Source organism: Cucumis melo, chromosome 9 (genome assembly GCF_025177605.1).
Source record: "Cucumis melo cultivar AY chromosome 9, USDA_Cmelo_AY_1.0, whole genome shotgun sequence".
NCBI classification, from domain to species: domain Eukaryota; kingdom Viridiplantae; phylum Streptophyta; class Magnoliopsida; order Cucurbitales; family Cucurbitaceae; genus Cucumis; species Cucumis melo.
Genome location: NC_066865.1, coordinates 289419 through 304072, shown reverse-complemented (window position 1 = coordinate 304072; position 14654 = coordinate 289419). Strand labels below are relative to the sequence as shown.

Genomic DNA, 14654 nt, shown 5'->3' with positions numbered 1-14654 from the left:
AAATATCCACCAACATTCTTACGAAATATTTATTAAAAGTCATAAACAGCTTAGTTCAATTGATACTTATATGCTAATGAGAACCAATAGATCTTTAAGTTCAATTTCTCACCCCATTTTGTATTAAAAAACCTTTTAAAAATTATTATAAATGCGGACATGTTAGGTCATATGTATTAAAATAACAATATCATTGTGAATATTAATTAATGATTAGGGGGTGTTTCGTTGGCCATAAAAACAATGAGTTGGTAATAATTATAGAGAAGTTATTGGGGGAATTGACACAAATAACGATGTGAAATTTGAGTAGTTTGGTTAAAACTTTGAGTTGAATAACGAAGTAGTAAGCTTTCTTAATTATTAAAAAGCCAAATAGAGATTGGTTTTTTTTTACCCTCCTAATCTAACTCTCTCGAACTACTTAAATCGGCAAATACCCATTTTAGAATGAACTCTTCTAGTTTCATCCCTCCTTGATAGATGAACAAATATGTTAGAAATTTTGTTATAAAATAATTTGGGAGTACAAACATTTTTCTTGCATAAAAAAGTTTGTATGCTAAATCCGATGGAAAAGGAGAAAAGAAGACTCATTTACATATATACATGCAACCAAAACTATTTTTAAATATAGCAAAACGAATCAAAATATTTTTAAAAAATATAGCAAAATCCAATGTCTATCTATGATACATAGACCGCAGTAGCCTACTATATGTGTATATTTGTAACATGATAAACACATATAATAGTTTATCATGAATATATAAATATAAATATATCAATATTTTTATCACATACATATTGTGATATATAAATTATGTCATTTAAAATAATTTATCTATCCTTAAAACAATTATTTTTAATTATAAATTCACTTTTCCTCAAAACTTGAATTGGTAAAGTTGAGAGCGGTCGCGAGACTACGATACAAAAGTTTCTACGAAAACTAACCAATAAACCACAAAAAATCAAACAATAAAATACTGAAAATCAAGTAGGGAAAAGTGTTCGACCCAACATTGAGTATATTATCTGAATTCCATAATGAAAATTTGTGTACAGAAAAAGTGAAATTACATGCATACGTATATATGCACATTCATACAAGTGTTTAAATTCGTACGATAAATTGCTCATATGTTAGTTAAAAACGTTAACCCACTAGTAAGAAAAAAGGAAATGAATCATAAAAGTGATATATCATTTAGGGTATGTTTGAGGGAATAGTTATAAATGAGAGAGTTGGGTTATGTAATTCAATTTTAGTTATGGGAAATGGTAATCATAACCCTAGTTTTACCCTTCAATTCTTCTATAGTTTTTTTTTTCCTTCTCATTTATAATTTTTATAGCTAATGAGTTTTGCTAATTTTAATCTTTTTATTTAAAAAACACAGTCTGTTTTTAAGTTATGAATTTTGGTACAATTACATTATTAAAATTTTATTTTATTTTTACTATTGAATTAGTTAATTTATTGTGATTACATAATTAGATTTTAAATTTAATTATATTCAATCAACTCAATGTTCGAATTCACATCGATATATTTGTGAAATTAAAATGTTGATATCAATCTCAACAGTTAATTAGCTTAAATAACCAAGAAATGTCAATTCAATAAAAAAAATGGTAAAATTTTAACAAACTACCATAAATTGATTACAACGATAAACTATAAGGACTATTTTATTAAATTAAGAATTAGTGGGACTGTAATTTCAACAAACCTATTATTTAGAGGTGGTTTGTCTATATCTTTCCTATTTCACAATGTTATTTTGGTTATTAAATTAAGTTTGGTTAAATTAACATAACAAGTTTTTTTGTTATAAAGGTGGTAGGTTCATGAATTTTTTACTCAATAATTGTTGCAAAATGACTAAAATAAATATTTTGAAAATATATAAATCACATTAAAAATAAAAATTAAAGTTAATATTTTAAAAACAGACTAAAATAAATTGGAGATAAACCTAAAACTAGATTTATTGTAATTTTTCATTAGAAAACAAAACTATAGTTGGTAAAAGCATTGATTGTTATTTTCTATTTTCGGTACTTCTTATTTTCAGTTGTTATTTACATGTTTACGGGTTGCGTACGTGTCACGTTCATAAAAACCGATTTATTGAAACGTAATACAGACTTAAAAAATGTTGAAAATGAACACTGTAGTTAAATAAATTAAGACAATCTTTTTTTACAAAAACTAGGACGATTTGGTAAATTAAATATACAAAATTTGTGTATTGGATTTAAAATATGAATTAAAAAAAAATATTTGCACATAACGATTATTTGAAAAAGATTGAAAATGAACATCATATTTGAAAAAAATTAAGGCAAAATTGTTTTACTATTCGATTTATAATACGAATAATATATATTTCATAACAGTATTTACGTAATCATTCCACTAACACATCTTATCATAACACTTTTTTTAAATCTCTATCGTATCACTACCTTTGTAACTCTTCCCACAAATACATATTTATCCTAATATTAGATTTATGATAATATTAACTAGGGTAATCCAACCCTTTCCCCACACCAACCCTTCGGATTCGGGTATTTATTTATCAAACCCCATCAAGGAGGATGGGCCTGAGTTGATATGTTTTAAGACTTATTACTAAGCCCAACACATAAAAGAAGAGCAGCAGCAGTAGTGAGCCTCCGCCTGCCCTCTCGTCTCTCCAGCGGAGGAAGTTCTAAGCCATGGAAGACATAGAAGACTTGCTCATCGGCGGCGGCGGAGCTCCCCCTGGTTACCGTCTTCCGATAACTGCAGTGGGTGTAAAGCCGAAGAAAAAGAACTTGTTCAAATCTAATCCTAGTGCTGATGATTCGAGCAACCAGCCCTCTCCGACCCAAAATCCACTTGTACCTAAGATTCCAGGCACACAGGTCTCTCTCTGCTGACCTCCTTGTATCGCGTTAAATGTATCTTTTTTTGTTTGTATGGTTTTCATATTTCTTTTGCGGATACTAACAACTGTCTACTTCGATGTCATTGGCAGACAATTTATGTTAAAACCTTTGGATGCTCTCACAACCAGGTTAGTTCTTCATCCCCGCATATAAAATTGATTTTTGTTATTTCCTGGGCTTAAATGCAGGTCTATGGCTTGAATTCCGTCAGAGTTTGTTTGTTGTCTGAAAAACACTTAATCCAGTTAGAGGTTGATTGGTTATTAGCTTTTTATCCTTGCAATTTATTGCGTTCTTTAACTTGATTTTACATTTCCATCCTGGATTCATTGTTTTGACTTTTATGGATTTTACCTAAGGCTTTCAAAGGATTTTAATTGATTAGAATCAAAGCTTTCAGATGTGATAAATATATGACAATAAAACTAGAACTTTTTTTAGCAGATTTAATGCGTGATGCTGACACATCGTATATTAAATTTTTTCTAATGAAGAACAAAATTTTCTCCTTAATCATGATGTGATCCAATTTTTCAAGAGGAAAAGTCCTATTTGGAAAAGAAATTTAACAAGGCGTGCTACTAGCTGAATGGAAGAAAGATTGAAATCATCAAATTATATTTTTACGAAGTAAGACACTCTATGCACACTGCCTAGATTTTCATAATACTACAAGCCCTTTGATGGCATTCTAAGCATTAAAGAATTTGCTCTCTTCATGAATTAACTCTCTTTTTTCTTAGTGCAAGATAAGTTTTACTTGTTTTGGAGGAACCTAAGGAATTCGGTTCTTGATTCCGTGGAAATCTACAATATTCTATTTGCAAACAAAAGCACAAACATTTAATATATGATTCACGTCATGTTATCCCTTTTACATAGAATGTATCGGGCATCATGGAGGAAAATTGAACAATAAGTCCTTAGCTTGCATCATTGGTAATTAACTTTAAGTAGTTTAATGAAATACATGTGGAAATTTGTACGGAAGACAACCCAAATTTTGGGGAGAAAATGAAATATGCCTTTTATTTATTTATCATTTATTCTTTCCCCTGAAAATAAGGTGTTTTGGCCTTTTGTTGATGTCACATTCGGGTGAAATTGCCAAAATAAACTTGCACATGTAGAAAAGCCCATCTCGCTCTCGCTCTTTCTTCTCTTCCTTTCCTCACTCATAAATCACTCTCCTCTCTCACAGCCGGAGTTGGTGCATGATTTTCGCTGAAGTTGGTCGCGCCTAAGAAGAAGAACAACAACATGGAAAGAGAAAAAAAGAAGAAAAATGAATAAGGAGTTTCGCCGAAGTTGGTTTTTGGAGAAGAAGATAAAGGAAAGAGGAAAAAGAGAAAGTATAGTTTTCTCAAAGTTGGTCGACTGGAGTAGAAGAATAAGATAGAAAGAGAAAAAAAGAGTTTTGCAGAAGTTGGTATGTCGGAAGTTGTGATCTGGCCGGAGAAGAAGTTGGAAAGAGGAAGAAAGAAATCAATGGCAAGTTCGTAACTTCACTTATCACGACGTCAACAGGAGGTCAATTAACACTGTTTTAAAAAGTGGGGCATTTTTCATTTTGGGTGTCTAAAATAGGTCGGTCATGCAATTATTCCAATTCATGGATCTTAGGTGAATCCTTAAATCAAGTCAACGTATGAAATTATGAGATCAGTGTTTTGGATTGGAAAAGGAAGTTACCAATATTTGGTCGTTGGTATTAATATGCCAATATTTTCTATTATTAATCTTAACAATGATTTAAATTTGTGAGGTTGCTTATATTATCAGGGTTAGTTGTGTCATCATTGCTAAAATAAAAATTGGATACAATTTTCTCATTGTTGTGCTCATTGACAGAGTGACAGCGAATACATGGCTGGTCAGCTTTCAGCATTTGGTTATTTGTTAAGCGACAATCCTGAAGATGCAGACTTGTGGCTTATAAATACGTATGATCTGCTCCTTCAAGTTTAAAAGTTGTGTCATCATAAATTGCCTGTGAATGCTTGCAGGTGCTTTAATTGATTCTGTGATCAAAGAAATTATGTGCCTCTAATAACGTGGTTTGTTACTATGGGTGTGGGGTGTGGGCCTTAGTATACTCTTGACAGCAATTATTCAATAACTTTTTGTCTCTTTCCCTTGTTGGTTATTACATCTTCTTGAGGACATTTACCTTCAATGTTCTCTTCCTAGTGCTCCACATTTATGTGCTTTGTTGTTGATAGTGGTGCATATATTTGCTTTACTACAGACCTATAGTTTTGCATATAAATCATGAAATATTTTTCTTCCTCATGTACAAAAGGGTCAATATTTGGAATATAGCCTGATAAATATTTCTGCAGTTGCACAGTTAAATCCCCTAGTCAGTCTGCTATGGACACTCTAATAACAAAATGCAAAAATGCAAAAAAGCCTCTTGTAGTAGCTGGGTGTGTACCACAAGGTAGTCGAGATTTAAAGGAGTTAGAAGGGGTCAGTATCGTAGGAGTTCAGCAGATTGATCGCGTGGTAGAAGTTGTGGAAGAGACACTAAAAGGCCATGAAGTAAGGCTGTTAAATCGCAAGACACTGCCAGCACTTGACCTTCCAAAAGTGTGAATTGTTTCCTTTTCAAACTTTTTGAGACTTTTTATTTATTTATTTATTTAAATAAAAGCTTTTGTAGCTAATATTTTCTTTCTACCCTTTGGCTAACTATATAAAAAAATGATTTAATTTTGATATTTGAACAGGTGAGAAAGAACAAGTTCATTGAAATACTTCCAATCAATGTTGGCTGTTTAGGTGCTTGCACTTATTGCAAGACAAAACATGCTCGCGGTCACTTGGGAAGTTACACTGTTGATAGCCTTGTAAGGACTTTAAACTAATGTATGGCTTTTGTAAAACACGTGTCCTCCAGTTTTCAGTCAGAAACTTTATGTTGTTCTGTCTGAAAAGGGATTTGTGAAAACTGTATTTGTAGGTAAAGCGTGTAAGATCTGTCATCAATGAAGGAGTCAGGGAAATATGGTTGAGCAGTGAAGATACGGGGGCCTATGGTACGCTGCACTACATCCGAGATTGCTTTTCATTTTTATAGTATATGACAAACTGATACTTTTTTGCTTGTAAATTTTTGTTGTGTCAATTGAGTTGTGATGGAAGATTGGAAGATTACGATGAATCCACCTAACTATAAGTTGGATTTTCTAAAAAGTTAATCTTGATGAAAATTTGTATGAAGATTATGTTCTTTCATCACAGTGGACATTTATCAGTTCTTCAAATTATCAATTTTGATGCGCATTATAAAAATTCATGAGAAATAGTTAAATTATCTTTTCCAGGTTAAAGAAGAAATTAAGTGTAAGACTAAAGCCAAGATTGGAGAGCTTAAAAACTTTGATTCGTCCACCAATTTGATTAGTTTTTCTTCCAAAAGCATGATAAAAGGTTTATTGTAGAGTTTTACATATCTTTTTGAGGAGCATTTTGAACTGTTGTTAATTATTTTGTTATTCTTCTTTCCTAGCGCTTTCCTGTGCTTCTGTTTGTACTATCGTATTTCCAAATAGGTTAGCCTAATGATCAAAATGAAGCTGCAAAATGAGATACAATTAGCCAACAACCTTAGGTCTAGATCTTTATGTCAATTTACGAGGCGCTAGCAAGAATAACCAAAAAAATGGACAAGGTGGCTGACCAACCATTGACTGGTTTTTTGTCATGAATCTAACGATAATTTTTAAATTTTGGCTGACATTTCTTTTATGATACCATCGAATTTGAATGTTGATATAACGTATACTATCCAAGGTTGCTAAAATTGTAAAACATTTGTTCTTGCTAATGCTGTGTAATGCAATTTCAGGCCGTGACATTGGGGTCAATCTTCCAATTTTATTAAATGCAATTGTTGCTGAGCTTCCACCTGATGCAAGCACAATGCTTCGGATTGGGATGACAAATCCTCCTTTCATTCTTGAGCACTTGAAAGAGATAGCAAAGGTTTTGTCTCATCCATGCGTATACTCCTTTTTGCATGTACCAGTTCAATCTGGAAGCGATGCAATCTTAAGTGTAAGCATTGTCTCCACATAAATTTCCTTATATGTATATATTTTTGACGAATTCCTGATGCCAGAACAGTTCTGAGGAACAATGGTTATATTTTCTCCCAGGCAATGAATCGAGAATATACAGTCAGTGAGTTCAGGACTGTAGTAGATACCTTAACTGAGCTTGTTCCTGGGATGCAGATTGCAACTGATATAATATGTGGATTTCCCGGTTAGTAAGTGGGCGTAAGGCTATGTATTGATTATTAGACTCGTATCTTTGTCTCTCCGTAGGTGTACATGGTTTTTTTGTTCTTTGCATACTGTTTTGGATTGGGAATATATGCTTCCACGTTCATTGATTTCTATGTTGCAAGATACCAACTACTGGAACAGTGTAATCTGTAAATTATGGGCTGCTATTCTTTCTCAACCTGCCTAATTGTTGCTGCATTAGATTCATTGTTTGGAGATTACACAGCCTGAAGCTCTCTATTGCTTTTTGAAGACTTGAAGGATTGCCCTTGTTTTAGTCTTTAATTTTGAGATTGTTTTTTTGGGTCTTCCCATTTGTTTCTTGCTGTATTTTCGGTCCCATTTTGTTTTCTGGATTTTTGTAACAAGCTGAATGCTTTTATTATTGTTTCTTTGTTGGTTTGTTTATGTTTATACTCGGGATACGATGCTTGGCACTAAGGGGGTGTCAACCTAGTTGAGATGTCCGGGTGCGCTTCTTGATCCCTATAGGACTCCCTTGATTACTATTTCTTTATTGCCCTCTTTGTATAAATCTCTTTTACTTTGAGTTCTTATCAATAAAGAAGTTTTTGTCTCCGTTTCAAAAAAAATCTGTAAATTATTGTCTTCATAGAAAATGCAATATTTGAACCTAACATAAAAATATTTTAACATATAAATTTGTCCTAATGATGAAACTACGTCTGATTATTATGGAAATGTAACCCTTTGGCCTTATGGAGATATCTCATATCACCTCTTTTTTGCTGTGGAACTCTGGTTAATCCCACTTTCTTTACCGTACACAAAATAATTATATTATTTTGAGAACACCTGAAAAATACATCAGAGTCCATGGTTATTGAAAATTCAAGCACGAATTGTTTGTTTTGGTCTCCATGCGGCAGTGTGAAGATTTATTGTTTGTATGACCATTACCCCCCATTTGTGTCTTTGTGTCATCTTGAATGTTTGTTTCTCCATCAATGTTTGCTTCTCCATCAATGTTTGCATACAGTATTACTCACATTTGGGTAGCCTGTAATATACTAATATTTGAGCTGTTTTCCCCCTTTTGTGGGGTATCTGAAAATTGAGAGAAATAACATGATTATCAGGGAGAGAGAGAGAGAGATCGTGTGAGGAGGTTTGGGAGGGGGCTAGGTACGAAGCCTTCTTGTCGGGGCCTGGTCATGGACCTTTTTGTAATATTGATCTTTGTTTGATTTTATCACATTGAAGTACCTTTATGCGGTAAGTTTTTAGGCTTTATTTTTTAATTATTATTACCTTATATATTTGTCATTTCTTGTGCTTTTCAGGGGAAACAGATGAAGATTTTTGTGAAACTATCAACCTTATTAAAGAGTACAATTTACCTCAAGTTCACATCTCACAGTTCTATCCTCGACCAGGTATGCAAATGGCATAGTTTATCACCTCTGTATTTATTTGCTTAGAATTTAAATATGGGAACAATTTGACATGATTCATGAATGCTAATGACTAGCTTAAGAATCCACACTCGCATACACACATTTTGTTAGTCTAAATCCAAACACTTTTTGAACCCATCCCATTTAGTCATATTATTTTTGCTTGCAACTTGTTTAATTAGGTGATGAAAAAGGGGCTTTTCCCGTATTAATGTATCTGATTCTTGTTCTTTTTAACGGAAAAACAGAGCTTGAAAAAAAAAAGAAAAAGAAGGTTGTACAGAAACAACAACCGGTCAGTTTAAAGGGTGGAATAGAGATGTTTTGTGGAGATGTTCAGATTAAAAAGAAGGAAACCATTGCTAGGATTGATGTTGTTGCCATGGAGTTGGAAGGTCTCTTGGATAGTCCCCTTAAAGAGGAGAGAGTTATTTTAAAATGGGATCTTGCAGAGATGATTTGGAAGGAAAATGTTTGTTGGAACCAAAAGTCTAAAATAAGTCTAAAATTAAGTGGGCTAAGGAAGGGGATTGTGATATTGGTTCAAATGGTAGAAGGAACAAGAATCATATAGGTCTCTTGCTTTTAGAGTGAGACAGTGGTGAAAGCACAAGGGATGTAATGGAGATTGAGGAGGAAATCATTGGGTTTTTCTCAAATCTTTATAGCCCGGATGCCGGGGCCGTTTGTGGAGGGCATCGATTGGAGCCCTATCTTGACAAGGGAAGATGAGGATTTGGTGGCCCTGTTTACTTTGGACGAGGTTAAAAAGGCCGTATTCAGCTGTGACAGAAACAAATCTCTAGGTGCTGATGGCTTTTCTATGGCTTTCTTCCAGGATAATTGGAATATTATCGAGGAAGATTTGGAGGGGTGTTTAAGGAATTATTTGTAAGAGGAATCTTGAATAGCTCGTTGGTGGAAACTTTTGTTTGCTTGATTCCCAAAAAGGATAATGCCAACAGGGTTAGGGAGTTTTGGCCTATTTGCCCTATCACTTAGTGTCTAAGATTCTGGCTAAGGTTCTTACCAACCGGTTGAAAAAAGTGATGCCGACTACCATATCTGAGGCCCAAGGTGCCTTTGTGACGAGGAGGCAGATCCTGGATCAAGCTCTTATAGCTAACCATTAAGGAGCTTAGGTTGAAGAACACGGAGGGTGGGATGCTAAAGCTCGACTTTGAGAAAGCGTATGACCATGTGGATTGAGATTTTATGGATAGAGTGCTGATGAAGAAAGGTTTTGGTTATAATTGGAGGATGTGCATGTGGGGTGTGTGAGGAATGTGAAATATTCTATCCTCATCAATGGTACCCAAAAGGGTCGATTCAAGTGTCTTGAGGTTTATGACAAAGGGACCCTTTGTCTCCCTTCCTGTTTTTACTTGTTGTGGATGTCTTGAGTTGGATCATTGTCAAGGGGTGGAAGGAAACATTATTGATCCTTTTCGGATTGGAAGGAATGGAGATGTCTTATCGCATCGTTAATTTACAAATGACACTGTTATGGGAAAGAGGAGTCATTTCTCATCATTAACCATATTGTAGCTTTCTTTGAAGATATGTCGGGGTTTAAAACTAATAAGAGTAAGTGTACCATTTTTGGGATTAACACTTCTCAAGTTAAGTTGTAGAGGTGGGCAGAGGTGTTTGATTGTGAGGTTGGTTCCTTCCCTTCTTCTTACCTTGGGCTTTCTCTAGGTGGCAATCTGAGAGCTCTGACTTTTTGGGATCCGATTTGTGAGAAAATCCGTAAGAAATTGGTGGTGTGGAAGAAAGGGTTCTTTTCAAAAGTGATTAGATATCCTTGGCTAGGTCAATGTTGAGTGGTATCCCTATGTATTATTTATAACACATTTTAGGGCTCCTAGCTCGGTGTGTAAGGGTATTGAAAAATACAAGAGAGATTTTTTGTGGGTAAGGGTGGACGAAAGACATGACTTTCTCCTGGTTAGGTGGGAGGCAGTGGGGAGTCCTGTTAGTTAGAGGGGTTTAGTCGAGAATCTAAGAATCCGCGACAAAGCATTGTTGGCCAACTGGTTCTTGCGCTTTTCCCTTGAAACCGATTCTTTATGGCATAGGATCATTGTGGGTAAGCATGACACCCATCATTTTGAATGGGTGACAAAAGGAGTTAAAAGACACATCGTAATCGTTGAAAGTATCTCTTTCGAGCTTCTGACCTTCTTCTGTTTTACTTGTTGCTTTGTGGGGGATGGTAAGGATACATATTCTTGGGAGGACCAATGGGTAGGGGAGAGTTCCCTTTGTTCTTTATCTCTGCATATTTGTCATTTATCCTCCTCCAAACTGCATGATATTGGATCTTTTGGTTGGGTATGAGAATCTCACGTCCTTTTCTTTCATGTTCCATTGTAATTTGACCAATAAGGAAATGACGGAGGTTGCCTCTCTTATTTCTTTAGTTGAGAGGTATGCTTTAGAGAGGGAACAAGGGATATTCGTGTTTGGAGTCCTAACCCAAGCCAGGGATGTATGTGTAAATCTTTGTTTAGTTTGTTGTTGGATCCCTCCCCTCCTAGGGTGTGTTTTTTATGTGGTCTGGTGGACTAAGGTTCCTAAGAAAGTTAGGTTCTTTATCTGGAAAGTCTAGCTTGGTCAGGTTATCACTGTTAATAGGCTTGCTAGGAGGAGGACTTCGCTTGTTGAGCCTTTTGTTGCTTGCTTTTTCTGAAGGCGAAGGAAGACCTTGTTCATCCCTTTTAGGATTGCTAGTATGTTCGAGCTGTGTGGAGTTTTTCCTAAAGTTTTTTTCTGCAGGAGTTTGGCGTTAGCTCTATGGGCCACTGGAGCATTCGTGCGGAGATCGAGGAGTTCCTCCTCCATCCACCCTTTAGAGAGATGAGATTTCTTTTTATGGCTTGTTGGGGTGTATGTTGTTATTTGGGACATTTGGTGGTAGAGGAATGACCGGTGTTTCGTGGTAGGGAAAAGGATCATAGTGAGGTTTAGTCCTTGATTAGATTTCACGTTTCCCTTCAGGCTTCGATTTGGGAGACTTTTTCCAGCTATTCCATTGCTAACATTTTACTTAGTTGGACTCTCTTTTAGTTAGGGTGTTTTGGTGGGCTGGTCTTTTGTTTGTCCATGTATTCTTTCACTTTTTTTTTTAGTGAAAGTTGTTTCTATGGCAAAAAAAAAAAAAAAAAAAAAGAAAAGAAAAGAAAAAGAAAAAGAAAAAACCTCAAGAAAGAGCTCAATGAATATCCAAAAAGTCTGTTAGGTAGGATGGCAGAATTTTCAAATTTCAATCACTTGTTTTGGATCTCTGTATTATTCAATCAACCTTTTTTTTCTTTATACCTATGGTGTGATAAAAGCCACAGTATGACAAGTTATGTATTGCATGTGCAAACCAATTCGAGCGATCTCCAACCTTGCAATTGGTGAACTAGAAAATAAATAATAATAATATGCATGTGGATTAATTCAAGAGTTTGCATATGTTACATTAGAACCCTGGTTGTAGCAATATCTTTCAATACCAACCAAATTATGCTTGATGTTTTTGGAAAATTTCCCTTATCTATAAAACTAAATAGAATGTGATTGTATAAAACTAATATTTCCAGCGGCCAGACATTTAAGATGAAAAAACACTATCACTCGCTATTATCATTCAGGGACACCTGCTGCTAGGATGAAGAAAGTTCCAAGTGCTATTGTCAAGAAACGAAGCCGTGAGTTGACTTCTGTTTTTGAAGCTTTTACGCCATATAATGGAATGGAGGGCAGAGTGGAAAGAATTTGGATAACAGAAATTGCTGCAGATGGCATTCACTTGGTAAGATAGTCATACTACCTAATGTCTATCTTTTCTTAGTCTTCCAACTTGTAATTTGCCTACAGTTTAGTGGCTAGTTTCAGGTGACTACTAAGTACTATCCATAGTTAGGACGATGGTAAGAAATTTGCTTGGGTCAGTTTTGACCCAAATTTTTAGACATCTAGGTTTTTAATTGGTCTTTTAGCTTAATGGAAATGAAAATTTATTTACAGTTACAGACAAAACAGGGAGAAAATAGAATAGGGAACTGATAGAATCCACTGTTGCAGTTTCAGAATCCAAATATTTTAGATTCGAGTCTGTTGTTTAACAAATTAATATTAGAAATTATCTACTGCAAATGTAATTAAACATTTAAATCATCTGTTGATCTTGGAGTGAATTAGAATTGGTTAAACCTAATCAAAATTAGGATTTCAAGACATTAAGAAGGTATTTTGATTGGTCCTTTGTAAATGGGTTAGTTAGCTTGTCAGTTGGATCCAAAGGATGTATTTTGAAGAGCTCTGAATAGTCAGAAAGAATTTGTTTATCCTTGGGGTTCTAGTTTTTGGATACGAGGTTTCATTATTATTTTTTTTTAAGTGGACCGGGGAATGTAGTTGACCAAGAAAAATAATAAGCAAGAAGCCAAAGTCCAAACGGTAGGACTTGAAATATCAGTGAACTTTCCATGGTACTAGTGGAGTAAATAATACCTTACACCCATGAGTCATTATCTTAAAAATGGATCATCGACTCACGCGTAAGAGTATGAGCATAGGTTGGCAATTGTAAGAGATCAATGGCCAAGAAGGAAAACGGAACCAACGGGATGGTAAGAGGTACAAAAGAGCCAATCAAGACTTGAACTATACAGTATACAGTCAGGGACCAAGACTACCAAACAAAGGAAACGTAAATTTATTCCTAACAACCACTTGACGCTGGAAGAAAGGTGGTCTGAAGCATTGACCAGTAGTAAGCAAGGCTGGTTATACTTGCATCAAGGATATTAATTTTAGAACTTATGAAATGATTTTTACGATTAAATCCTCTCTCTTCTTTTCTCTGTTTCTCAACGGCGGCTGTGTTTGTTCTTCCTCAGTTCTTTTTAATAAATTCAATTCCCAGTGGAACTAGATTTCCTCTGATCTGTATTCTTAAAATTGCCGTTTCTGTACGCTGTGATCTAATGTTTCAAAGAACTTCTGTTTCTTTTCTTGATTAGCTCAATTTATTTTCGCTTCCCTAGGTTGGCCATACCAAGGGATACATACAGGTGCTTGTAATTGCCCCGGAAACTATGCTGGGAACTTCTGCTATGGCGAAGATAACATCCATTGGAAGGTGGTCTGTTTTTGGGGAAGTGATTGAAACCATCAGTACAAAACATCATAAAACTACTCTGGAAGACACGTTGACTCGAGACAAAGTTTCTCCCTGCTCCAACACTCACGAAACTTGTGCATGTTCCACGGAACCTGAATCTTGTGCTTGTGAACTGGGAAGCTGCAAAGGAGCAGTCTCTGTGGGTGATGAAGTTGATTCCTCAAGGAATATCCCATTGCCTGAAGAGCCAAAACGGAAGAATCTGATTGAATGGGTATTGAGGAGACGGAAGAGCCAAGTGATGCCCAAAAGGGAGGAGACAGAAAATCCCATAGTAACTGAGAGAAAGCAAACATTGGCTGGAGGAAGACTGGATGAGTGGGGGGTCGTTGATATGATTCTTGTTGGTGGAATACTAATCAGTACCTTCACAATTTTTGGTCTACTGTTTCATGTTGGATCCACAACACTCTCCTCCAGTTGGTGATTCTATACAATGCCAATTTGTATTCAACCATTTTTAAGAAAGTTTGTAACAATTTTTATTTCAGCTTTTCATCCAGAGATGTGTTTTTTGCAGTCACCAGCTCGAATGTAACTTGAGATCTCAGCGATTTTGTTTCCATTTCACAGTTCTGTTTAGAGTTGCATTGACTTTGAATTTGTTAGGTTACATTAGATTATCTCAAACTTAGTTTGTCAAACAACTAAAATTGTTATAGGGAATTGAAGTGTCTCTAAGGGTGATTGGATAGCACTTTTAAAATCAATAATTAAGTGTAGCAACATTTAAAAAGAATTGCAAATAAATCTAGTTGTTGATAGACTTCTGATATTGTATAATATTTTAGAAAGGTATTTTAATTAATATGATTTTAG

At 34.9% G+C, this 14654-nt stretch overlaps 1 protein-coding gene across 3 annotated transcripts; it reads left to right on the top strand.

Moving 5' to 3' along the window:
- Positions 1-2612: 2612 nt before the first annotated feature.
- On the top strand, positions 2613-14400 carry LOC103498722 (uncharacterized). 3 transcript variants are annotated; one of them, XM_008461451.3, is made up of 11 exons: positions 2613-2919; positions 3033-3071; positions 4795-4886; positions 5286-5535; positions 5676-5795; positions 5909-5984; positions 6797-7005; positions 7107-7215; positions 8543-8635; positions 12301-12461; positions 13699-14400. In XM_008461451.3, the coding sequence occupies exons 1-11, from the start codon at positions 2731-2733 to the stop codon at positions 14260-14262; spliced, it is 1902 nt and encodes a 633-aa protein (XP_008459673.1). In that variant the 5' UTR covers positions 2613-2730; the 3' UTR covers positions 14263-14400. The 3 variants fall into 3 exon arrangements, with proteins under 3 accessions (XP_008459673.1, XP_008459674.1, XP_050946036.1); XM_008461452.3 differs by lacking the exon at positions 2613-2919 and adding an exon at positions 4145-4434 and having other exon boundaries at positions 3045-3071; XM_051090079.1 differs by lacking the exons at positions 2613-2919; positions 3033-3071 and adding an exon at positions 4411-4473.
- The last annotated feature ends 254 nt before the right edge of the window (positions 14401-14654 follow it).